The sequence below is a fragment of the Mustelus asterias genome, chromosome 25, assembly GCF_964213995.1.
Source record: "Mustelus asterias chromosome 25, sMusAst1.hap1.1, whole genome shotgun sequence".
Classification (NCBI taxonomy): domain Eukaryota; kingdom Metazoa; phylum Chordata; class Chondrichthyes; order Carcharhiniformes; family Triakidae; genus Mustelus; species Mustelus asterias.
This window is the reverse complement of record NC_135825.1, coordinates 10,916,108-10,943,462: the sequence shown is the minus strand read 5'-3', so window position 1 is coordinate 10,943,462 and position 27,355 is coordinate 10,916,108. Positions and strand designations below refer to the sequence as shown.

Genomic DNA, 27,355 nt, shown 5'->3' with positions numbered 1-27,355 from the left:
AGCTTGCAGAATCGATACCCCAACATGAGCAAGTGTCTTACCCACACCCAGCAGCTCGTACTTTCATTGGATTTACCTTTGATCAACCGTTATCCATTGATATTCTTGGCTATTTCACCTGATCTTAACTGGAACTCATACACAACCTCTACTGTCTCCAAAAACATCTATTTCTCCCTCATAACACTTGCTTGTCCAGGACAGCACTGCTACACATAATTTGAGTAAGCAGATATCCACTCCATCTGACGAAGGAGCAGCGCTCCGAAAGCTAATGGCATTTGCTACCAAATAAACCTGTTGGACTTTAACCTGGTGTTGTTAAAACTCTTACTGTGTTTACCCCAGTCCAACGTCGGCATCTCCACATCATGACACATAATTTGAACCAAACTTTGGTCTTTTCTTTTAAACAGCTGCGCGATTGATTTTAATTTTTGTTTTCTGCAGTGAAGAGGGACAATGATAAAGTGCCACTGTCGGAACGACACATCGGCCGGCTTAACACTGGGCGGGATTTTCCGGCCACGCTCACCCCAAGACTGGAAAATCCCGCCCGAGGTCAACGGACCTCTTCACGGTCCATGTTCGGCCCGCTAACAATTGGCGTGGTGGGTGGAACGGGGAAAATTCCGCCCATTTTCTTTCTGAAGAACGGGTCTTTTTGGCAAACTTGATCAACAAAGCACTGATTTATACAAAGCTTCCCAATTATAACACATCTTGTGCCAACGTCACATTCTGATGATGTGCATCTGAAACCTCAACTTGATTAAAAATCTTTTGAGATGTATTTGCACAAATTGTGTCGCTTTACCGTGTGAAGTTGCGGTTCGAGTTATTGGCAGCAGGACACTGTATAGTGAGGGTTAATTTTTTTTGTATTCATTCATGGGACATGGGCGTCGCTGGCTGGCCAGCATTTATTGCCCATCCCTAGTTGCCCTTGAGAAGGTGGTGGTGAGCCGCCATCTTGAATTGTTGCAGTCCATGTGTTGTGGGTTGACCCACAATGCCGTTAGGGAGGGTACACAGAAGATTTGACTTCCAGGGTTGCTTGTTATGAAACTCCAGCAAACTCCAGCTAAATGAACAGCACTGAGATGGGAAGTCCCTCATTAAACATCCACACTCATTAATTACTATCATACATCTAGGCTCTTTTGTCAACTTCTCTTAGATCTTGCACCTCCAGTTCTTCAGTTCCCTCGCTGGTGACATCACTATCTTGATTTTCTGCCTTTCCTCGGGGCAACAAAACTCTTGTTTATTTTCCTTTCTGCTATGCCATGCTTTTCTCGTGTCTATCGGAAATCTAGCAGCTCTTAGCTTTTGATGATTCTACCTTTTAGTCATCCCTTGTTCATGTGGATACTTGGCTACTTCATCTGATCGCTTCTACGTCTCTTTCATTCTTAAAATGGCCTTGAAAAAAATCAATTTCCTCCTTTTATAAGACTTAGCAGTTCTCAAAGCTCTTCGATCTCTCCACCCATACATACTTGAACCAATCATTGCAGCATATCTGGTAAGTCCACTGACGCTTTTTCCCAGATGGGAAACTCTGCCATGTGCCCACTGCACCCCCAGTGCATTCATCCAGGCCAACTGTGGCCATTCAGATGGGGGTTTTTTTTGGGCAAGTGCTCCTGTAATTTATATTACCCGCTTGCCAATCTTTCACCCAACCTTCTCGGATACCTCCACCGATGATGTATTCAGGTGGAAATTAATTCGGGGGGTGGTGGGGGGGGGGAATTTCCAGGCTCGTCTATCACGGGCGCAAATCCCTTCGTAGCCAGAAACTCTTGAGTAGGTCGGCCAGTGTGGGATTTGCGGCAGAGACATCTCCGAATGAGAAGGGGGTGAACTTGATTTGAATTAATTTAGATTCATTCGCATCCAATTAAGTGGTTTAACGCTACACCATCCGGGAACATCAGAGGTTCTCACTCCGGCATGGCATAACGCCGGCAGGAATCGCCACAGCTCTGTCAGGTGGCCACGCCGGGGTGGGGAGAGGCCAGTGTAGCCTCCGGGTGGTCAAGGATATGGCCTGGCACCCCGGCATTGCCAGTTGGTGAGGCCAGCAGTCAGATCCATAGTGGGGTGTCCCATTATTTCTGGAGGGGGACATGCCTTGCTGTTGGCAATTAAGAGGGGGGGGGGGGTGGCTGACGCCAGTGACTTGGGGGTTGGGGGGGTCCAATGCTCTGAATGCGGTGGGGGAAGAGGGTTGCGGTCACCCTGATGCCTGTGTGGTTTAGGGGCAGGGGGTGGGGAATGACCCGAACCTTTAGTGATGGGGGGAGGTTGGTCCTCTGAGGTAGAGAGTTGGGGGTCTTCCCTTTTGTTTCTGGGGATCCTGATGTCCATAGGGTTGGTAGGGGGGTGGGGGGAGGGGGGGCTGTCTCTTCACTTTGAGATTGAGGTAACCTTTGAAAAGGGTGATCTCTGGATCTCCCTGGAGCTGGTTTTGCTGGCGTCTTTAGGCCCTGCCCTGCAGTTATGATGGTGCAAAACACGCCCTCCCCTCTCCCAAGAGTTTTCTTTGTCAGGAGACCATCTGGAGAGAAAATCTGCCTGTTCCTAACACGATGTGGAGATGCCGGCGTTGGACTGGGGTAAACACAGTAAGAAGTTTAACAACACCAGGTTAAAGTCCAACTTTAACCTGGTGTTGTTAAACTTCTTACTGTGTTCCTAACACGCCAGTTTTCATCAGAACCTGACAACAGCCATATTTTGTGGAAAATCCTGCCCAATATCTGTGGACTCTTGCAGGCCGCCTTGATCTTTCTGCATTCTCCCTGCAAGAGTGTGTTTTTTCTGTGCTTGACAATCAGTACGTGGTGCCCTCAAGGGTGACAGAAGTCTCCATCCAGAGGCTTGTAACCGTGAATCCCACCCCCGCCCCCCCCATCGTTTGTGTGGTTCCAAACTTTCTGAAGAGGAGGAAGTTTTCTCTGTTACACTGTTCGTAATGAAATGGTGCATCTGTTCCCTTATCACCCATAATGCACAGCGGGCATCCTCAAAGAAAGATTGACAAATGCATCTTTTAAAAAAAAACTTTTCAACCTGTCGATATTTGTTCTATTTTTGAATCATTTGCTCCAAAGGCGTCGCCAACTTCAACCAGGTTAAAAAGCAGGTGTGAAGTTGTGTGTACAAGTGACCAGCGTTGCACCTAATGCACATGGCAGTAGGTGGCTGTGTTTCTGTACGCGGTGATATGTTGGGTGGGGTTTAGCTCAGATCTGTGTTTAATAGGGTACTAACTCTCCTTTTCAACTGCCTTTCTTCAATAGAAATGATAAGTAAAGAAGTTTTCTGGAGGAATCACTGGGGTCAGTAAATTTTTATGTTTTAACCTTGTTTGTAAGTTGGATAGAACACCTTAATGCTGTTGTTTACCTTGTTGATGTATTGGGGAATGCAGCGCGATTCCCCAGCAATGAGTCAAAAGCCACCGTTTGACCCACTGCCCTGCTCAAACATAGGAGAACACAGTAAGGAGTCTCACAACACCAGGTTAAAGTCCAACAGGTTTATTTGGTAGCAAAAGCCACTAGCTTTCGGAGCGCTGCCCCTTCGTCAGGTGAGTGGGAGTTCTGTTCACAAACAGGGCACAAAGACACAAACTCAATTTACAAAATAATGGTTGGAATGCGAGTGTTTACAAATAATCAAGTCTCAAAGGTACAGACAATGTGAGTGGAGAGAGCGTTAAGCACAGGTTAAAGTGATGTGTATTGTCTCCAGACAGGACAGTTAGTGAGATTTTGCAAGCCCAGGCAAGTCATGGGGGTTACAGATCGTGTGACATGAACCCAAGATCCCGGTTGAGGCCGTCCTCATGTGTGCAGAACTTGGCTGAGACTGATAGCCAAGTTCCGCACACATGAGGACAGCCTCAACCGGGATCTTGGGTTCATGTCACACTATCTGTAACCCCCATGACTTGCCTGGGCTTGCAAAACCTCACTAACTGTCTTGTCTGGAGACGATACACATCTCTTTAACCTGTGTTTAACGCTCTCTCCACTCACATTACCTGTACCTTTGAGACTTGATTACCTGTAAAGACTCGCATTCCAACCGTTATTTTGTAAATTGAGTTTGTGTCTTTATATGCCCTGTTTGTGAACAGAACTCCCACTCGCCTGACGAAGGAGCAGCGCTCCGAAAGCGAGTGGCTTTTGCTACCAAATAAACCTGTTGGATTTTAACCTGGTGTTGTGAGACTTCTTACTGTGTTTACCCCAGTCCAACGCTGGCATCTCCACATCAAACATAGGAGAACCAGGGATGGGAGTACAGCCTATGAGACCATTAGAAATGGGAGAGTAACAACAGTCCACATTTTACAAGGCATAGCTGAACGAGTTAGGTGGAGGGGATTTTGTGTTAAGCAGGAATACAGAAGACAGCGGTGTCTTTTCTGCAAGCATAGGGAAGGATGAAGGATTAAAGGCAGCGATGGCATAATGTTGAAATGATAGTGCACACTGGTTCGGTCAGTGTGTTTGTTGAGTGTGGTCTAAGCTCTTCTTGGATCGACCCCTCTCTTAATCTGTTTCATTAGCATCGGAGTGTTACATCTGCATTTCCCAAGTAACCCAAAGGAAAGTTCTAGCCTGAAATTGACGTATTGTCTGGCACTCGCAACAGGTTGCAAATTCCTCTCTGCTCATTGAATAGATGCATTATTTGCTTAAATATTATGCTTTTTTTTGTTTGGAACATAGAAATAGAAGGAAGCCATTTAAGCCCCTTAAACCTAAAGTAAAAGTTTATTTACTAGCCACAAGTAAAGCTTACATTAACACTGCAATGAAGTTACTGTGAAATTCCCCAAGTCACCACAGTACAGCGCCTGTTCGGGTCAATGCACCTAACCAGCACGTCTTTCAGAATGGGGGAGGAAATCGGAGCTCACGGAGGAAACCCACACAGACACGGGGAGAACGTGCAAACTCCACACAGACAGCGACCCAAAGCCAAGAATCGAACCGGGTCCCTGGCGCTGTGAAGCAGCAGTGCCACCATGCCACCCTTCAGCCTTTCTCTGAAATTGTGGCTGATCATAGAGTCCTTACAGTGCACCATTCGGCCCATCGAGACTGCACTGACAACAATCCCACCCAGGCCCCTACCCTTGTAACCCCACGTATTTACACTGCTAGTCCCCCTGACACTAGGGTCAATTTAGCATGGCCAATCAACCTAACCCGCACATCTTTGGACTGTGGGAGGAAACCGGAGCACCCGGAGGAAACCCACGCAGACACGGGGAGAATGTGCAAACTCCACACAGACCAGAATTGAACCTGGGTCCCTGGCGCCATGAGACAGCAGTGCTAACCACTGTGCCTCTGTGCTGACTGATCGAACTCCAGAGACCCACTTTGCCCCATATACCTTATTCCTCTTGGTTAACAAAATCTATCAATTTCTGATTTCAAATTAATAATCAGTTCAGCAGCAGTTGTTTTCAAACGAGTTGCAAACTTCTGCCACCCTTTATGAAGAAGCATTTCTGAATTTCATTGCTGAAGGATCTGCCTCAAATCTTTTGGCTTTGCTCCTAGCTCGAGATTCACCAACCAGCGGAAATCTATCTACCCTATCTTAATATCTTGAAAATGTTCATTAAATCAACCCTTGACATTCTTTATTCCAGGGATGACAGCATACGTTTGTTTAATCCCTCCTAGTAGAGAGGTCAGGTATAATTTGAGTAAATCAACACTGCACGCAGTCCTTCCTTTTGGATTAAAGCATGATTATGTTGAACTCTCCCATTTGAGGACAAAACCTGCTGAGCACGTGATCCCTGTTATTGTCAGGATCCCAGAGACAGCTGTAACTCCAGTGTTCAGCGTTCAACTACATTGAATGATTACACGCACAAGTTCAGCAGATGGCAACACCTGAGACACTAGGGAAGGGAGAGGCGTAAGCACAGTTTCCCCCCCTTCCCAAGGGTGGAATAATTTGCCGCTTCTGCGCACTTGCTCTCTGTGTTCAACTCAGGCTGGTTAACTAGTCAGTAGTAGGATATATGCTCCTGGAATTGGAGAGGAGTTGATAGAGTCAACACAGACTCTACCGTGGGCGGCACGGTAGCACAGTGGTTAGCACTGCTGCTTCACAGCTCCAGGGACCTGGGTTCGATTCCCGGCTTGGGTCGCTGTCTGTGTGGAGTTTGCACATTCTCCTCGTGTCTGCGTGGGTTTCCTCCGGGTGCTCCGGTTTCCTCCCACAGTCCAAAGATGTGCGAGTTAAGTTGATTGGCCATGCTAAAATTGCCCCTTAGTGTCCTGAGATGTGTAGGTTAGAGGGATTAGCGGGTAAATGTATCGGGATATGGGGGTAGGGCCTGGGTGGGATTGTGGTTGGTACAGACTCGATGGGCCCAATGGCCTTTTTCTGCACTGTAGGGTTTCTATGATTTCTATGATGTGTGTGTGTGTGTTAACTCACTCTAATCTGTATAAATAGCCCTCTTTTGCAGCCCCTCTTTCGCGCCCCCTCCCTATCTCTCTTCATCCATCCCTCTCTCTTTGTCTAACCTCTTGCTCTTCATCCCTCTCTCTCGCTCTTCATCCCTCTCTCTCTCACACTCTCTCTCTTCATCCCTCTCTCACTTGCTCTCTCTCTTCATTCCCTCCCTCTCTCTCTCCATCTCCCCCTCTGTCTCTCTCTCTCTTCATCCCCCTCTCTCCTTCTCTTCATCCCACTCCTTCTTGCACTCTCTCTGTGCTCTTCCTTGCCCTCATGCTCTCTCTCTCTCTGTCTGTCTCTGTCTCTCTCTCTCTCTCTCTCTCCCCCCCCCCCCCCCCCCCCCCCCCATCCCACTCCCCCTTTCCCCTTCACCACAACACCACCACTCCTCAGGCAAAACTCAGTATTTTTACATCTCTGGAGAGCTTATGTTGAAATTGGGTGAAATGTTTGGAAGATATGAGGTGTTGAATGCAATTTCACTTTTGTTCTCTGATATGGATTTGTTCTTAATGACATTCCAGTCCTTTTGATCTCCAATCCAAATTCTACAGCGCTGCCTCCAGAACATTTGGTTTTCTTTCCTGAACATTTGACCATGACCACTTTGAACTCTCTGTAAAGCAGAAGTCACTATGCCAAGGATTTAAATATGGCTCCCAGATCTGAGGAGCCCTTTTGAGCTTACTTTTTGCCAAGGTTCAAATGAGAGCTTGTTTTCTGGTGGATGTTCCTCTCTTCCCTTTAACATTGATCCCAACCTCTGTCTTTTTAACATTAGCTTTTCACACTGTCTCTATTTTATCAATGTTACTATGGCTACTGTTTCAGAATTGCTTTCCTTACCTATTCTCAGCTGTGAAGTACACTGTCGTAGGCTTTCGGACTGTGACGAGATCATGGCTCATTATCCTCTCTCCTACTCTGACTCTTTCTTTTCCAGAACCTCAACAGAGTTGAGTTTATATTGCTTCCTTACATCCCTTCAACGCTCCAACAATCTTCAATCATTGTTTCCTGATTTACCTTGTCTTCTCTCTTCCTCTTTTCCACTTGCCCCTGGAGGCCTTGATGCTTTGTCCATGTTTTTGCAACTGTCATAAACTGGAGCTTGCACATTGATCATCATAACTGCAGCAACTCATCAAGACGACTTTGACAGCACTTCCCGAACGCACCCCCTCCGCTTCCCACAATTGCAAGAGCAGCAGTCGCATGGTAATCCATTGCCTCAAAATTCCCCTCCCAAGCCACACACCACCTCCGTTTGGATGTGTATCCTGTTACCATCGCTGGATTAAATCCTCGAAGTTCTTACCTAACCGCACTGTGGTTACACTTTCACCACACAGGTGGCAGAGGTTCAAGAAGGCGGATCACCGCCACACCTCCCTTAGCGTAATTCCCACCTGCCAATTCTCATCCCTTTAAACAAGACCTTGCCTTTCGAAATGTGATCTTCCAGAATTCTTCCACAGGCTGTAAGCATTCCTACCCTCTCAGCTTTCTTTGAAATTTGTTTTACCTTTGCTGAAAGACTCGATTGTAAAACGTTCCTCGTGTAATTGGCACAATGGAAGGGAAATTTTTCCGTTGCTATTATTTCTGATGATGAGCTAAAGTGGATCTGTCCTTCCAGGGCCTTTGAAAGCAGTGGTGGACAACCTGCGGCCTAGGGGCCACATGAGGCCTATTAGGATTCTGAGTGCGGCCCACAAGACATTCTGTTGACTCTTTCCCATGTGCATGGTTGCCACATTTAGCTGGTTTCCATCTTTTTCCTACCGGTATGACTGTAGTGATAAAGCAAGGGGAAGTGAGGTGTGTGCACGTTGCACACACACAAATCATAGAAACCCTATAGTGCAGAAAGAGGCCATTGGGCCCATCGAGTCTGCACCGACCACAATCCCACCCAGACCCTACCCCCATATCCCTACATATTTACCCGCTAATCCCTCTAACTTACGCATCTCAGGACTCTAAGGGGCAATTTTTAGCATGGCCAATCACCCTAACCCGCAGATCGTTGGACTGTGGGAGGAAACCGGAGCACCCGGAGGAAACCCACGCAGACACAAGGAGAATGTGCAAACTCCACATCAGACAGTGACCCAAGCTGGGAATCGAACCCAGGTCCCTGGAGCTGTGAAACAGCAGTGCTAACCACTGTGCTATGAACACAACATTGACTGAGAGAGCCGTGCACTCTCTCTGCCTAATCAAGCATAAATATTTATTTAATTTTTACTTGAAGTTAATTACAGTTCTATTAATATAGAAACTGGAAGCGGGAGTAGACCATTCAGCCCTTCGAGCCTGCTCCACCATTCATTTTGATCATGGCTGATCATCGAATTCGATATCAAAGAACAAAGAAATTTACAGCACAGGAACAGGCCCTTCGGCCCTCCAAGCCTGCACCGACCATGCTGCCCGACTGAACTAAAACCCCTACCCTTCCGGGGACCATATCCCTCTATTCCCATCTCATTCATGTACTTGTCAAAACGATCCTTAAAAGTCACTACCGTATCCGCTTCCACTACCTCCCCCGACAACGAGTTCCAGGTACCCACCACTCTGAGTAAAAAATCTGCCTCGTACATCTCTTTTAAAACTTGCCCCTCGCACCTTAAACCTATGCCCCCTAGTAATTGACTCTTCCACCCTGGGAAAAAGCTTCTGACTATCCACTCTGTCCATGCCTCTCATAATCTTGTGGACTTCTATCAGGTCTCCCCTCAACCTCCGTCGCTCCAGCGAGAACAAACCAAGTTTCTCCAACCTCTCCTCATCGCTAATGCCCTCCATATCAGGCAACACCCTGGTAAATCTTTCCTGTACCCTCTCCAAAGCCTCCACATCCTTCTGGTAGTGTGGCAACTAGAATTGAACACTATATTCCAAGTGTGGCCTCACTAAGGTTCTATAAAGCGTCAACATGACTTGACAATTTTTAAACTCAATACCCCAGCCGATGAAGGCAAGCATGCCGTATGCCAGTGGTTCCCAAAGGGTGTGGTGCGCCACACTGGTGCGGCGAGAGAGGATGGCAAGTGTAGCGGGAAGATTCAAGGACAATCAAAGAAACATTTAAACATGGATAGATATTTTTCCAAAGTGAGAGCAAGAGCATCAAGTGATGCATTGTTTTATACTTTCTGGATGTCCCATGATCATACTATAAAGTAGTTGTGTTCTATGTTATGAATCAAGCACTGCGAGGAGTTGTTTTTTTTTGTTTTTGAATGTATTTCTGATCAATAAAAAATTTGGTGTGGCGCGAGCAAATTTTTATTCCGAAAGTGCGGCCCAGTGAAAAAAGTTTGGGAACCACTGCCGTATGCCTTCTTGACTATCTTCTCCACCTGCATTGCCTGATCCCTTTGGCCCCAAGAGCTATATCTAATTTCTTCTTGAAATTGGACAACGTTTTGGCCTCAACTACATTCTGTGGTAGTGAATTCCACACATTCACCACCCTCTGGGTGAAGAAATTTCTCCTCACTTCAGTTCTAAAAGGTTTACCCCTTATTCTCAAACTATGACCCCTATATAGATGATGAAGCATTTTCTATAACTTGTTGTGAAATATTTGGCATGTGTTAAATGTAATCACATGTATTAAATGTAATCAATTTTATTTGAGAGTCATAGTTGGTGAATAAGCCTGATTGCGATCTTGGGGCCCACTGAGATGAAGGAGGGCCACTCATGTGACCCACTTGCTAGCCTAGGTTGTCCATTATTGGATTATTTCCAATTTTGAAAGCAAAATTAATTCTTGGGACCTGGGCATCGCTGGCAAGGTGGGTATTTCTTGCTCTTCTCTCAAATGTCCTGAGAAACTGGAGGTGGGGCTGCCTTCTTGAACCACGATAGTGATTTTGATGGAACGCTGTGGCTTCATTAGGAGCCTTCAGAAGCAGCCACGAGTCCGCCATTGTTGCTGTGGGTCTGGAGTCACATGTTGACCAGGCTGGCTGATGACGGCAGGTTTTCTTCCATTCTAAAGGACGTTAATGAATTAGTTAGGTCTTTGTAATAGTCTGTAGCTTTGTATCTGCATTTAGTGGCTCTAACTCATTCTATTTCCAGATTTTTGCAATAAACTGAAACCAAATTCTCAAACAGTCATGGTGGCATTTGAGCAGTCATTCTTGGGTTATAATCCTTTATTTTATTTATTGGTGTCACAAGTAGGCTTATATTCACACTGCGATGAAGTTACTGTGAAAATCCACTATCGACACACTCTGGTGTCTGTTCGGATAACACTGAGGGAGAATTTAGCATGGCCAATGCATCTAACCAGCACATCTTTTGGACTGAGAGGGGAAACCGGAGCATGCAGAGGAAACCCACGCAGACACGGGGAAAACATGCAGACTCCACATAGACAGTGACCCAAGCCCGGAATTGAACCCAGGTCCTTGGCACTGTGAGGCAGCAGTGTTAACCACTGTGCCACCGTGCTGCCCCTAGGTCTCTAGATGGGTAGTTCAGTAACATAGCCAGTGCCCTACCAAATCCTGACTAATCTCTCCTTTTCCGACACTTTCTCTTCCACTCCAGTTCACCGCCTCGCGATATAGAATCATAGAATCATAGAAACCCTACAGTGCAGAAGGAGGCCATTCGGCCCATCGAGTCTGCACCGACCACAATCCCACCCAGGCCCTACCCCCACATATTTACCCGCTAATCCCTCTAACTACACATCTCAGGGACAATTTTTAACCTGGCCAATGAACCTAACTCGCACATCTTTGGACTGTGGGAGGAAACCGGAGCACCCGGAGGAAACCCACGCAGACACGAGGAGAATGTGCAAACTCCACACAGACAGTGACCCGAGCCGGGAATCGAACCGGGGACCCTGGAGCTGTGAAGCAGCAGTGCTAACCACTGTGCTACCGTGCCGCCCCTTCTAAGTCCTCTCTCTGACAGAGGTGCAGATCTATCAGAGCCAAGAAGCCCACTCATGTGTTGGCTACGTGCTCAGTTTTGTCATGTGGGCCTACACGAGAGAGTACTACAGTTGAATCCAATCCTGTCCTCAACAATGGTCCATATATCAGGTCTCACTGAGTAAGTGATCAGGAATATCCTACACCAGGAACATCCTTCCTTTCTCCTTGACTGAAACCAATCATTCATTGGTATCCAGCAACTCCTGCCTCTGCACCTGCTGTGGGAGGACTGAGTCCTTTCCTCACCTCTTCGCACGAGTTTAATTTAAGTTCATGGAATTAAATGAATTGTCTTCCTAACTCCATGTTTGGATTATTTTGTCTCCCCAGGTTATCCGATCGAGCAGGATGCCATTGGAAAGACCATGCAGAGTCCAAAGCAGATCTTCCTTGGGAAGAGCCGGGCTATGGAAAATCCAGCTGCCAATAATAGCAGGAAGGACAAGGTCAGTGTTGGGCAGAGGGGAAAGAGTTCAATTTGCTTGACCAATATCGGACGCCCACCCACTCCAAAAGGTCTGCCCTCTGCAGATGCTACCTCCCCTCCTCTCCAACAACACCCCTATCCTCCCCTCTGCTCATGCCTTCCAGGCCTCGCCCTCACATCCTCTCCCCACCCTGAGACCTTCAAAACTTTTCTGGTCCTGGGCTTGTGACTCTGGGGACTGTTTGCAATCCCTGTCCTATCCACTGCAGTTTCTGGCACTGCTGGGACTAGATAGCTGTTGGCCATTCAGACTGAAGAGTGGGACACTCACCTTCAGCTTGCTGAATGACTGTGGGGAGCCAGTTATCAATGGCAGTATGTTCACTGCCGACTTGTTTAGATTTGCGAAGGGAAACACCACCATCTGAAAGACCCTGGCCCAGGTACCCAGGATGCATGTTTCTGTGCAGTTTGTTCTTCCCATGTGCGACTGGCTAATTCTTCCCTCCCTGGATCACTATTACCCAGATTCTCATGAGGTGGAGATGCTGGCGTTGGACTGGGGTGGGCACAGTAAGAAGTCTCACAACACCAGGTTAAAGTCCAACAGGTTTATTTGGAGTCACGGGTTTTCGGAGCGCTGCCCCTTCATCAGGTGAGTGGAGGTTAGTTCACAAACACGGCATATATAGGCAAAGATGCAATTGATTGTGCATATCAATATAGACAATTGTGTCTTTGCCTATATATGCCGTGATTGTGAATCAACCTCCATAGTGACTGTGTGGAGTTTATATGTTCTCCCCGTGTCTGTTTGGATTTCCTCCAAGTGCTCCGGTTTCCTCCCACTGTCCAAAGATATGCAAGTTAGATGGATTTGCCATGGTAATCGGAGATAGAATCACAGAATCCCTACAGTGCAGAAAGAGGCCGCCTGGCCCATCGAGTCTGCACCGAGACTCCAAAAGAGCATCCCACCTAGGCCCTCCCTTCCGTCCTAAGATGTGCGAGTCAGGCCGATTGGACATGCTAAATTGTCCCTTAGTGTCAGGGGGATTAGGAGGGTAATATGTGGGGATAGGGCCTGGGTGGGATTGTTGTCGGTGCAGGCTCGATGGGCCGAATGACCTCCTTCTGCACTGTAGGGATTCTATCTCCGATTACCATGGCAAATCCATCTAACTTGCATATCTTTGGACAGTGGGAGGAAACCGGAGCACTTGGAAGGAAGCCAAGCAGACACTGGGAGAACATACAAACTCCACACAGACAGTCACTCAAGGCCAGAATCGAACCCAGGTCCCTGGCACTGTGAGGCAGCCGTGCTTGCCACTGTGGTCACCATTACAGAGACTCGTTTTATATTCCAGATTTATGAATTGAATTTAAATTCTGCCAGCTGCTGTAATGGGATTTGAATGTATCCCCAAGAAGAACACAAGAAATAGGAGCAGGCGTAGACCATATATGTCCCTTCAGCCTGCTCCACCATTTAATACATTCACACCTGATATTGGGCTTCAACTCCATCTTCCCACCTGTCCTCGGATCCTTTAATTCCCCAAGAGCCCAAATATCGGTCTATCCCGGTTGTATTCAAGGATGGAGTGTCCACAACCTTCTGTGGTAGAGATTTCTGAAGATTCCAAACCCTTTGAGGGAACTGATTTCTCCACCTCTCAGTCCAAAATGATAGGCCCCTTATCCTGAGAGTGTGTCCCTGTGTTTTAGATTTCCCTGGTCAGTGGAAAGAGTCTCTCAGCGTCTACTCTATCAAGCCCCTTCAGAATCTTGTCATGTTAGTCTAGGCCTCTGGTTTGCCAGTCCGGTGACATGAACCACTGTGCTATATTCTCCTTAAATTATTGACTCTAACCCAGCTGCAACTTCATACTTTTCAGGATTCAAGAGTAACAGAGTCGCCTCTCGCAAAACAAGATGATGGAAAAGCAGCAAGTGGGAATGAAGATTTTAACAGCAGTAATGACTCTGAAGGTGTGTAACACAATAGTGCAACGAGCACGGGCAGCCATTTTGAGTATGGGCAGCCATTTTAATTTGCCTCCAGACACCGGGTGCTAAATACAATGGCTGCTCCTTACACCTTAGTGATCCTATATGATATTCACCTTGTGCTAGTTTTTCTGTCTGAAGGAATGTTCTTTATTTTTATCTTCCAAGTACGAGCTTACGTGTTCTGTTCCAGCTCAATAAAAACCCTCAGGTGTCCTGATTCGTTCATTTTTTTTCTCTCGTTTTATATCAGGAAATTTGACTCTGTCCGGATCAAAAGGCTATGAATCCAGAGGTGGCGGCAACCACGAACACATCAAACGACCAATGAATGCATTCATGGTGTGGGCAAAAGACGAACGAAGGAAGATTCTTCAGACTTACCCTGACATGCACAACTCCAGCATCAGCAAGATATTGGGTAAGAGGGCAGCCCACAATCCAACTGAAGCACTTGGAAATGGCACAAACCCTAGGGAAGACATTGGGTGGGATTTTCCTCCCTCTCCGCGGTGTGTTTCGTGGCGGCAGGAGTCGGCGCGCTATTTGCTGGCAATGGGATCTTGTGGTCCCACCATTGTCAACTGGATGTCCCATTGAACGCAGCCCTCGCTGCCGGGGAACCCGCAGGGGGGTTGCGCTGTTGAGAGGACCATACGTTCCCGCCGGCATAAATGGCATCAAGATTTTGGCGATTGTTTCTTGCCCACAGCAATGTTGTTGGCTCTTAAATGCCCCTCTGAAATGGCCGAACTAGCCAAGGGCAATTTGGCTGGGCCAGCATTTATTGCAAGCTCTGTGATGCCAACATCCCATGGAAGAATATGGACGTTTTATCCTGCCCTGGCACCAGTTTGCTGTGAAGACGTGAAGGTCGGCCTGGCTGCCAACAAAAGTGGATGGGCTGTGCCACCAATTGCCTCCTTTATGGGCTTAATTATCCGCTTCAGACTCCCACATGTGCCCGCCAGTCGTAATGTTATGCACAAGCACAGTGACATCGGGTGCTTCCGGGGTTGGGTGCGTGCCCGCTTGATCAACGTAAAATTCTGGCCTGGGGGGGGTCCGAAAGCCCGGAGGACAACAGAATCTTCTATCCAGGGGCCCTATTCCGATGGAGCTCATCCAGCCGAGGTCCTTGATCGTGCAAAACACACCCTAGCCTCCTTAAAACCTAGAGAATACACTCGTCCTCCAGAGGAGATCGTGAATTGAAAGAATATGCAGTCCTCCTTATTTTCCTTTCATTCGTTCGTGGGATGTGGGTGTCGCTGGCTGGGCCAGCATTTATTGCCCATCCCTAAGGGCATTTAAGAGTCAACCACGTTGCCATGGATCTGGAGTCAGATGTAGGCCAGACTGGATAAGATTTCCTTCCCTAAAGGACATTAGCGAACCAAATGGGTTTTTACGACAGAAGTTCCAGATTTTTTAAAAAATTAAGTTGTGTTTCACCATCAGCCATGATGTGATTGGTACCCAGGTCCCCAGTGCATCACCCTGGGTGTCTGATTATTGGTCTATCACTGCGCCACTGCCTCCCCTAAATCTATATAATATACACTGGAACACAGAATCTATAGAAGATTCTTCCGCTTATTTGGCTGACTTAGTGGATGCTGTATTCAGTGATGGCTCGCTTGATATTCAGGCACTTTGCACAGGTTCCAAATGATCTAACATTGATTGGGTTAAGCCTTTCATTGGAAATGGACACAGATTTTAAACATGTTGGGTGGGATTTTCCGCACTCTCCCCAAGACCGGAAAATCCCGCCTGAGGTTCACAGAACTTTGCATGGTCCTGTCCAGTCCGCCACGGGAATCGTAGCGGGTGGGAGGGGAACGTTCTGTCTGATATGTCTTCCGGTTCCCATAAGCTTAAACGTAATCACACTTTTTTGACACAAAATGCTGTCCATCTGTGGTAGACTGATAACTATTAGTGAACAAGATGGTTTTTTAATGACAATGGACATTAATTTCATGATAAAAGCAAAATACTGTGAATCATAGAAACTCTACAGTGCAGAAAGAGGCCATTCGGCCCATCGAGTCTGCACCGACCACAATCCCACCCAGGCCCTACTCCCATATCCTGACATATTTACCCACTAATCCCTCTAACCTACGCATCTCAGGACAGTAAGGGCAATTTTTAGCATGGCCAATCAACCTCACCCGCACATCTTTGGACTGTGGGAGGAAACTGGAGCACCCGGAGGAAACCCACGCAGACACGAGGAGAATGTGCAAACTCCACACAGACAGTGACCCAAGCCGGGAATCGAACCCTGGTCCCTGGAGCTGTGAAGCAGCAGTGCTAACCACTGCGCTACCGTGCCGCCCAATACCGTGGATGCTGGAATCTGAAACAGAAACAGAAAATGCTGGAAAATCTCAGCAGGTCTGACAGCACCTGTGGGGAGAGAATAGAGCCAACGTTTCAAGTCTAGATGGCCCTCGATGACGAAGGGTCATCTAGACTCGAAACGTTGGCTCTATCCTCTCCCCACAGATGCTGTCAGACCTGCAAAGGTTTCATTAGACTTTTATTGAATTCAAATTTCATCATTAGCCGTGGTGGGATTTGAACCCGGGTATTACCTTGGGTCCCTGAGTTACTTGTCCAGCGACAATACCCACTATGCCACTGCCTGATGAGTTGTTAGCCAGCACATGACTGCAGTGCGACAGCGAACACAGAACCCAAGAGTAGAAATCTAACACCACGTTGAGGGCATGTTTACAGGCAGGTCCCTGTGCTCCAACGGGTGCAGTGTAAACCTTCAATCAATGTTTTATCGTCTGCATCTAATCCATGCTATTTTTAATGGGCGTGAAGGTTTTCTATGCCCGGCTTTGCTTTATCAGTGCAGAAAGGTAATGGCGTTACCTTGTTTGTCTTTGGGTGTGACGCTTTTGAGGAGACAAACTGGCTGTGCCATGGATACCAATTCTTTCCATTGTCTGACACAAAAAGCTCTGTCAATGTGCTGCTGCTATGAATGGAAGTTTGTTCCTTTTGTACGAGAAGCACAAAGATTTGTATTTACGCAGCTCCTTAATACACCTTTCAATAACATTGCAAAGTGCTCCGTGAATGATAATTAACTTTGAAGCACAGTGATTGCTATTGGATAGGCGACTGTGGCGGCGCACTAAGGGCTGCGACATGTATTGTTAGCTCCTCTGTTTTAGTTAATGTTCTTTGAGCGGTGCAGGTTTCCAATTGGCCAATTGAAGTACCTTTTTGAACAAGTGGTTGCTATGTCTCAACTTTAGCTCAGTAGGTAGCATCTTGGAGTCAAACCCCCTAGAGGACTGAGCACACTGCTAAGGCCGATTCTGAGGGATGCGATCTTAATCCGAGACCCTTTTTTTAATATATTCGTTCAGGGGGAGTGGGTGTCATTGGCTAGGTCAGCGTTTATTTCCCATCCCTGAGGGCATTTAAGAGTCAACCACATTGTTGTGTATCTGGAGTCACAGGTAGGCCAGACCAGGTAAGGATGGCTGATTTCCTTCCCTATTAGTGAACCAGATGAGTTTTTAATGACAATGGATAATGATGTAATAACTCCACGGAGGTGAAAAGTGCCGTCACCAAGTTACTTTATTTACACCATACATCTGTACGCCGCCAGCTCTCCAGTTGCTCCCTGCTGAATGCAGGCTGGGAGTCTGACACACCTGCTTTAAATAGGGAGCATGAGGCTCCCTCATTTAACCATCAATTAGGACTCATCAGGCAGTTCATACTCTAGCAAGCCCACCTCATTAGCCTGGCTGAAGTCATCACAGATTTCGTGGTCATCATTAGATTTTATTGAATTCAAATGTCACCCCCAGAGCATTACCTTGGGTCTCTGGGTTACTAGTCCAGTGACAATTCCACTAGGCCACTGTCTCCCCAGTTGGAATCGGGAGTTAAAGATTCTGCAAATCTATTTGAGGAAGGCACAGTAAGAAGTGTCTCAACACCAGGTTAAAGTCCAACAGGTTTATTTGGAATCACGAGCTTTCAGAGCGCTGCCCCTTCACCAGGTGAGTGGAGGTTAGTTCACAAACACGGCATATATCGGCAAAGACATAATTGTTGTGAGACTTCAGTTGTGAGACTTCTTACTGTGCCCACCCCAACCCAACGCCAGCATCTCCACATCATATTTGAGGAAGAGAAAAGGAAAGATCTCTGTGTTCTGGCCAACTATCATCACCCAAAACACATTAGCTGGCTATTAATTTCACTGCCCTTTATGTAAAATATGGTGCAGCGTTTCCCTTCATTACAACTCTTCAAAAGTACTTGGGACATCCTGGGGTTAAGTTCTGTCCTTGGCGAATGGGTCAGTTTGTAATGGTACAGAGTAAGAGGAGACGTGTGGTGGAATGGGGGGAGTCATTGTACAGGAACAGAGCTACATCAGGGTATGGGGAGCTCCCTATAATACAGGCTGCATGGATATCCTTTACTAATGACCAGTAGAGCCTGAGCAAACAGATAATATAATTTAATGGGTGGAACAAGATGAGATGAGAGATTAGCAGAATTATCTCCTCCTCAATAGAGAATTTAATAAATGAAAGGGCTTCATATGTAAGGAACTATATCAGTGGAAAATTACAAGGTGAGTAAATGAATATGAAGGAGATTGAAGAAGTAGAGAGACAAGTGTCCAATGGAATTTTACTCGTGTATGGAACTGGAGATAATGCATTGAAAGTACTCTCCCCTCACTCCCCACGTTTGATTCTTTTACATCCTCTACTTCTGACGAGTGCGTCTCTGCCGCTCCTCTTCCAGCAGGAAAGAGGGAAATTAAAATAATTTATTAATACAACAGTCTAGGAAACACTCTGGCCGGAATTTTCTGGCCACTCCTGCGCCCCCCCCTCCCCGTCCCCCCCCCGTCCCCGCAAGCGAGGATGGAGAATTTAGCACTCCGCCAAATCTCCGTTCACTGCAACGGGACAAGAGAATCCCGCTGGCGTGAACGGCCATGAACGTTCTGACCTACTCCTCGGAGTTGCCCTGGAAGCAGAATCTGCCCACGCCATAAGAAAAATCAATGCAGCTTACTAGAAGGTCGCGCCTGGATACCGAGAGAGGATTGGTTACTGGGTGCTTCAAGCGTAGCTGTCGATCCAAGAGCAAGTTCCCCTTGTTAATTAGATGATTTTGGCGTTACTATAGTTTTAACAGGTGTCAAATCCATTCATATTTGCATGTTGGGATGCTGCCTTTCAGATCTGGGGCTAGAACCCACCTAGTGATGGCATCTAGTTAGCGATTAGATGCAGCCCAGTTCCACACAGCCACTTGCAAATTAGAATTGGCCCACAGGAATATGACACCATGTCCCATTCTCCCATCACCCTTGGGGGCCTGGAATGTGTTGCCGGGCAAGGTGGTGGACACACTGGGAACGTTTAAGACTTATCTAGACAGCTATATGAACGGAGTGGGAATGAAGGGATACAAAAGAGTGGTCTAGTTTGGACCAGGGAGCAGCGCGGGCTAATTGTTCCTTGTTTCTCGTTTCAAGGCTTCATTCTATGATCATCTTGCTGGAGCCAGTACGGAGCGAGACTGCGGATAGTTGGGAACCTGTCTCGGGGGCAGGGAATTCATATGGTGTTCGTGGAGGTGGAAATGACTAGGGTTGGGAAGCATTTTCCGATCAGGGCCAGTGTGATCTCCTGGACTCGTTTCGATCGCCTCAGGGGGTCGGAGAGGAATTTCCCAGATTTTTTTTTTCCCCATATTGGCCCTGGGGTTTTTCACTCTGGGTTTTCGCCTCTCCCTGGAGATCACATGGTCTGGAATGGGGGGGTTGGGGTGAGTTAATAGGTGATGAACAAAGCATCGTAGCTGTGAGGGACAGCTCGGTGGATAGGATATTGGTATGTAGATAGGCTGGAAAATTGGGCGGGGATCCTGGATTCAGGATTCAATCCTGGACCGGGGAGCGGCGCGGGCTTGGAGGGCCGAAGGGCCTGTTCCTGTGCTGTATTGTTCTTTGTTCTTTGTTCACCCCTCTGCTTGTTGACCCACATTGGCTTCTGGCCTGGCATTGCCTTGAATTTAAAATTCTCATCCTTGTACTCCAGACCCCAGCATGGACTTTCCTCTCCCTATCTCTATCACCACCTCGTGCCCTACAACCCTCCCAAAACCATCTGCTCCTCCAATTCAGACCTCAGGCCCACCTCCGTTTCCATTCACTCCGAGTTTGCGGCTGTGCCTTTTGCTGTAGTTGTATTATCACTGGATCCAGAGGCCGAGGGAATCCACACCGAATGGGGGCCTGGGTTCGAATCCCAACATGACAGAGGGTGAAATTTGAATTCAATATATTTTTTAAAAAGTTTGGAATTAAAGGTCAAGTGATGACCATGAAACCATTGCTGTAAATACCCATCATGAAATGTCCTTTCAAAAAGGAAATCTGCTATCCTTACTTGGTCTGGCCTACATATGACACTAGACCCACAACAATCATAGAAGCCCTACAGTGCAGAAGGATCCCATTCAGCCCATTGAGTCTGCACCAACAACAATCCCACCTAGGTCCTATCCCCATAACCCCACATATTTACCCCACTAATTCCTCTTACTTACGCATCCCGGGACACTAAGGGGCAATTTAGCATGGCCAATATACCTAACCCGCACACCTTTGGATTGTGCGAGGAAACCGGAGGAAGCCCACGCAGACATGGGGAGAATGTGCAAACTCCACCATGTGGTTAACTCTTGAATAACCTCTGAACTGTCCTAGTAAACCAGTTAAGTTAAAGGGCAGTTAAAGTCATAGGGCTTTACAGCACAGAAAGAGGCCCTTCAGCCCATCGTGTCTGCGCTGGCTGTCAAGCACCTATCTATTCCAATCCCATTTTCCAGCACTTAGCCCATAGCCTTGCATGCTTTGCCATTTCAAGTGCTTATCTAAATGCTTCTTAAATGTTGTGAGGGTTCCCACCTTTGCCATCCTTTCAAGCAGTGAGCTCCAGGTTCCCACCTCCAGGGATGGGCAATAAATGCTGGCCCAGCCAGCGGCGCCCACATCCCATGAATGAATGAAAAAAAACCTTCCACTGCTATCTCCGTTTTAAGATGTCCATTTAAACCAGCTTTTTCTCATTTGTCCTAGTATAGCATCCGATATAGCTCAGTGTTCAATTTCTTCTAACACCCTTGTGGAGCCTCGGGGGACGTTTTACCATGTTGAAGGTGCTACATAAATGCAAGTTGTTGTTGTGGGCCTAGGAAATGGCCACGGTGGCTAATTAGAAGCAGTAATCTCCTGAGACTGAAGGTGAAGGCACTTTTGGCAGAGCTGTATTGCAACAGATTTATTCTGCATCTAATCTGTACTGTCGGTTGCTGGAAGTGCTCAGAGGCAGTTGCGTGCTTTAGAAACCTAGTCTGTATTGTGTAGAACCTGTGTGGTATGCATCATGTAGCATTTTCCCCTGACTTTTGTTCGGTTCAAGCCGCCGGGCTGAATGTTTAATGGACTGAATGCAAAACCGCTGCCTTTCGTCTGTGTTTATTTGCCATTTGTAGAACTCTTGAACTAAGTCAAACATTTAAGCAGAAGCATCTCGGGTCTTTGTCTAAATGCCCCACCTCACTATTGGTAGCCATTAGCTTTCAGAGACTACTTCCCCCCCCCCCACTCCATTTCAAATGAATAATTAATCTAGCATCAGTGGATGTCTGTAGAAGAAAGACTTGTGCCATTCTTTGAATGGAGAAGTGTTTCTTAACCTATTTTTAAATTCGATCAAATTGCCTTTGGCATTCTAAATACCCAGATTTGTATAATCCCTCCTCTTAATTTAACCCTTAAAGTCCAGATACCATTTTGGTAAATGATGTTGCAGTCCCCACAATGGGTGGACTCTTGTTTTTAAAAGTTTATTTATTAGTCACAAGTAGGCTTGCATTAACACTGCAACGAAGTTACTGTGAAAATCCCCTAGTCGCCACACTCCGGCACCTGTTCGGATACACTGAGAGAGAATTTAGCATGGTTAATCCACCTAGCCAGCACGTCTTTCGGACTGTGGGAAGAAACCGGCGCACCCAGAGAAAACCCACGCAGACGTGGGGAGAACGTGCAAACTCCACACGGACAGTCACCCAAGCCGGGAATCGAACCCGGGTCTCTGGCGCTGTGAGGCAGCAGTGCTAACCACTGTGCCAAGATGTCAAGAGTCTGCAGTCAGTTGAAGAGCCAGTTGGAGACTCTTTTGTGGAAGACTTGCCAAAACACAAGCCAATTAGACAGTGGTAAAGCCTTCCCCTATAAGCAGGACCCCTGAGGGTAGAGGTGTGAGGCCGGTGACACTTGCTCACCAGTGCCACAGGGGAGGTGGTGACTGCTGCCAGGGAATAAAAACATCTACTTGAGTCCCAGGATCGCAGAGCAACCCAGGCCTCATGTGAGTAATGTATATGGGGTGGGGGGTGAGGCTTCATGGGGTGGGATCGCAGGGTGAGGGGTGCAGGGTAGTCAATGGCAAGGGTGATGGACCCCCCCGCTTCCCGATGCCCAGACTCTCCCTCGCTGAGTGCCTTTCATCGAGGGAGCATCCCCTGGAGGTGACAAGCAGCCCGCACAGTTTTACCTGTTGTGCAGGATTTATCCCAGTGGGGATGAAATAAGGCCCTTAAATGACCACTTGAGGGGAGGTGACAGCCCAGTGGTATTATCGCTAGAATATTAATCCAGATACTCGCCTAACGTTCTGGGGACCCGGGTTCGAATCCCACCACGGCAGATGGTGGAATTTGAATTCAATTGAAAAAAACTCTGGCTTTAAGAATCTACTGATGACCATGAAACCACTGTCGATTATCGGAAAAACCCATCTGGTTCAGTAATGTCCTTTAGGGAAGGAAATCTGCCACCCTTACCTGGTCTGACCTACATGTGACTCCAGAGCCATAGCAATGTGGTTGACTCTCAACTGCCCTCTGGTAACTAGGGATGGGCAATAAATGCTGGCCCAGCCAGCGACACCCATGTCTCACGAATTAATTTTTTTTTTAAATGGTGGATGGGTGGGAACCTCAACCGTGGCCCTTCCAGCCCAGTGGCATGGAGACGGTAAGATTCTAATACCCCATCATCCCACCTAACCGCACACCTTACCTGCCTCCAAGCTCATCACCAGCGAGAGCACAAGATGCCTCCCAATATGTCTTTCCTAAGGCATGATATTTAAATGTAGTCTAAACAGGGCTTTATATAGATGTAGCTCCACTTTTCTCCAATATATCCAGCTTACTTGCAGTAGAATTAAAATTTTTGAAGTACTTTTGCAGTCCATGGAAACCTGTTGTTGATTTGTTATATTATCCTGGCTGGAATCCCAATGAGCTTCCTGAGTTCCACTCTGGGGTTAGTGGTGCAGTCTAATGAATGGCCTTGTTCTCGATGACACCTGTGCCGTTTTGCTGTTGATAATGAAGTATCTCTGACTTTAGGATCCCGTTGGAAATCGATGTCAAATGTTGAGAAGCAGCCGTACTACGAGGAACAAGCAAGGTTGAGTCGACAGCACCTGGAGAAATATCCAGACTACAAGTACAAGCCTCGGCCTAAGCGGACCTGCATTGTGGACGGAAAGAGGCTGAGGGTTGGGGAATACAAGGCCTTGATGAAGTACAGGCGGCAGGAAGTGCAGCAGTGTTATTCTGTTGGGTGAGTATCTCCGGTGGCAAACGACAGCTACACATACGAGAGACATTCGCAGCTAAGTTAACACGCACATTCCTGTTGCTCCCCCACACCTTTGGAAAGACAGTGGAAGTAAAAATTGGGCATGATTTAAAGTGGGCTTTTGATTGGGTAGCATCCTATCGCAAAGAGTCAAAATGACTCCGAGTGACTTTTTGCCGGATTATTCTGCCATCAGTCCAAAGATGTGTAGGTTCGGTTGATTGGCCATGCTAGGTTGACCCTAGTGTCAGGGGGATTAGCAGGGTAAATGTGTGGGGTTACGGGTTAGAGCCTGGGCGGGATTCTGGTCAGTACAGTCTCGATGGGCCGAATGGCCTCCTTCTGCACTGTCGGGATTCTATATTCTTCTATGAACTATTCTCTTTATATCACTTTGCACCTAAGTGGCTATTATTCGTTGCCAGTGGCCGTCAGCTGGTGACTCCAAACTGAAGGGTATCATACTGAGTACAACCATTTCCCTTGCCCACATGCCCACTTTAACTTTAAAGTTTATTTATTAGTGTCACAAGTAGGCTCACATTAACACTGCAGTGAAGTTACTGTGAAAATCCCCTAGTCACCACACTCCGGCACCTGTTTTGGTACACTAAGGGAGAATTTAGCCAACTAGCACGTCTTTCGGACTGTGGGAGGAAACCGGAGCACCCGGAAGAAACCCACGCAGAAACGGGGAGAAGATGCAACCTCCGCACAGACAGTGACCCAAACCGGGAATTGAATCGGTGTTCCTGGTGCTGTGAGGCAGCAGTGCTAACCACTGTGCCACCGTGCTGCTTTCAGTAAAAGGCACAGATTGTCGCCTGCCTATGCTGGCCTGGTTAAGTTAAGTCGATGTAGACCAAACAGAGCTATTTGTATAGAGGGAACCAGTTACTTGAGGTTTATTGGTGTATTGGGCCCAACAATTCTACAGTATTGCCCTTGACCTAGAGTCATAGAGGTTTACAGCATGGAAACGGGCTCTTCAGCCCAATTTATCCATGCCTTTTTGTTTAAACCACTAAGCTAGTCCTAATTGCCGTGTTTGGCCCATATCCCTCTATACCCATCTTTCCCATGTGACTGTCTAAATGCTTTTTAAAAGACAGTATTGTACCCGCCTCTACTACTGCCTCTGGCAGCTTGTTCCAGACACACATCACCCTCTGTAAAAAAATTGCCCCTCTGGACCCTTTTGTATCTCTCCCCTCTCACCTTAAACCTATGCCCTCTAGTTTTAGACTCCCTGACCTTTGGGGAAAAGATGTTGACTATCTCGCTGATCTATGCCCCTCATTATTTTATAGACCTCTATAAGATCACCCCTAAGTCTCCTGAGCTCCAGGGAAAAATATCCAACCTCTCCTTACAACTCAAAACCATCAAGTCCCGGAGGCATCCTAGTAAATCTTTCCTGCACTCTTTCTAGTTTAGTAATATCCTTTCTATAACAGGGTGACCAGAACTGTACACATTATTCCAAGTGTGGCCTTACCAATGTCTTATACAATTTCAACAAGTCTCCCCCTAGAAGCTCGACACCATCCAAAACAAAGCAGCCCACCTGATTGACACCCCTTCCACAAACATTCACTCCCCCCCGACACCAACGCATAATAGCAGCAGTGTGTATCATTGATGAGAACTCATCAAGGCTCCTTGAGCAGCACCTTCCAAACCTATGACTGCTACCATCTAGAAGGAAAAGGGAAGGAGGTGCATTGGGAACACCACCACGCAATTTCCCCCTCCAATTCACTCCCCATCCTGACTTGGAAACATATCGCCGTTCTTTCTCTGTCACTGGGTCAAAATCCTGAAACTCCCTCCCTAACAGCACAGTGGGTATACCCACACCACAGGGACCTCAGTGCTTCAAGAAGGCAGCTCGCCACCATCTTCTAGAGGGCAATTGGGATTGGCAATAAATACTGGTCAACCAGTGACCCCCAATATAAGTGAATAAAACAAATTATCGAAACGGTGAGAGATTGTAGCTCTTGGAGATATAGAGAGATTTGGGTGTCCCCAAAAAGTTAGTATGCAGGTTGAACAAGTAACTAGGAAAGCTAAAAGAATGTTATTGTTTGTTGCGAGGGAAATTGAATGCAAAAGCAGTGTGTAGGCTTTGTTGGTGAGATCACACCTGGAGTACTCGGTACACTATTGGAATCCTTATTTAAGGAATAATGTATTGGAAGAAGTTCTGAGAAGGTTTACCAGACTAATACCTGGAATAGGCAGATTGTCTTATGACAATCTTTGTCAAAAGTTAGTTAAAGGAAAGGCTGGACAGACTAGGCTTGTATGCACTGGAGCCTTGAAGAGGAAGAGGTGACTTGATTGAAACATATAAAATCCTGGGGGGTTCTTGACAGGGTGGATGTGGAGAGAATGTTTCCTCTTGTGGGACAATCGAGAGCTGGGGGGGGGTCTAAAATTTAAAAATAAGGGGTTGTTTAAAAATAAGAGGTTGCTCATTTAAGAAGGAGATGGGGAGAGGTTTTTTCTCCTTGCAACGCAGTGGAAGCAGAGTCTTTGAACACTTTTAAGGTAAAGGTGGATAGGTTCTTGATAAGCAAGGGGGGGGTGAAAGGTTATTATGTGTATGTTGGGATGTGGAATTGAGGTTGCAATCAGATCTGGTGAAACAGGCTCGAGGGACTGAGCGGCCTACAGCTTCCAATTCACGTGTTTGCACGCTCTTCAGAATAGTGCCATGGATTCTTTTGCGTCCCACTGAGCGGGCACTCAGTTTAAGGCTTCAGCTGAAAGGTGGAGGCACCTCCAGCATTGCAACCCTCCTTCGATACTGCACTGGAGTCTCAGCCTAAGCCTCTGGAGTGGGACGTTCTGACTCCGAGGCGTGAGTGCAACTCACTGGCTGGCAGATAATGTGGTGAGAGTAGAAGTTCCTTTTGGATTTGGGACACAGTAGCAACCATCTTTCTATTGGCGTTGCTCATTGATGTATCATGGTGTGTTTACATGAAGAGTTTCTAATGCTTTGTCGCTCTCTCCACGCCCGCACCCCCCCCCCCCCCTCCCCAATGCAGGCAACCGGATCAAGTTCACCTGCACCCCTCAGACATGATGTACCCCGGACAGATTGGGATGACCCCTATTCCTGTACAGCCAGCGGTGTCGGAACACTATCGATCCTGCAGCCCAGATCCCAGCATGCCTGTAATCCTCAACACTCGGAGTCTCAAATCGGAGCAGGGGGACATGAAGGAAATGCATCTGAACGACACCAACGGTGAAATATACGAGTACGGTGAGGAGGACGACTCCGATGTGGAATACCGCAGCGACGGCGAACTGGTGGTCCTTGCGGACTAACTCTCTCACCTCTGACTTTGTCGGCAAAGGTTACAGACTTGAACCTTTCGAGCACGGATGGGCTAACGTATGTCCTGTTGTACCCTGGCCAACCATCGAGCAGAGCTACTGGGAAAGTTCTCACTGTGCAGGTTTTGGAACACATTGGGGGAGTGGGATTGGGGGGTGGGGGGGGGGGGGGTTAAACAACCATCCTCTACCTCATCCTAAATGTGCCTATTTCGTGGACCAGTTGATGAGATTACTAGGGTCCAAGGTAGAGACAGATGAGCCTCTGCTGGACTGGGCTAATTAAAATAGCATCCGTACCTGTAGGGAACACTGAATTTCAGTAACTTCACATGCACT

At 47.2% G+C, this 27,355-nt stretch overlaps 1 protein-coding gene across 4 annotated transcripts in view; it reads left to right on the top strand.

Moving 5' to 3' along the window:
• Positions 1-27,150, top strand: part of sox13 (SRY-box transcription factor 13) — a 212,765-nt gene extending 185,615 nt beyond the window's left edge. For all 4 annotated transcript variants that reach the window (XM_078242110.1, XM_078242113.1, XM_078242111.1 and 1 more), the window contains 6 exons: positions 3,312-3,350; positions 11,817-11,932; positions 13,815-13,908; positions 14,180-14,347; positions 23,428-23,644; positions 26,722-27,150. In XM_078242110.1, the coding sequence (XP_078098236.1) occupies positions 3,312-3,350; positions 11,817-11,932; positions 13,815-13,908; positions 14,180-14,347; positions 23,428-23,644; positions 26,722-27,007 (920 nt within the window). In that variant the 3' untranslated portion in view covers positions 27,008-27,150. The remainder of the gene's footprint in view (positions 1-3,311; positions 3,351-11,816; positions 11,933-13,814; positions 13,909-14,179; positions 14,348-23,427; positions 23,645-26,721) is intronic.
• Positions 27,151-27,355: the final 205 nt, after the last annotated feature.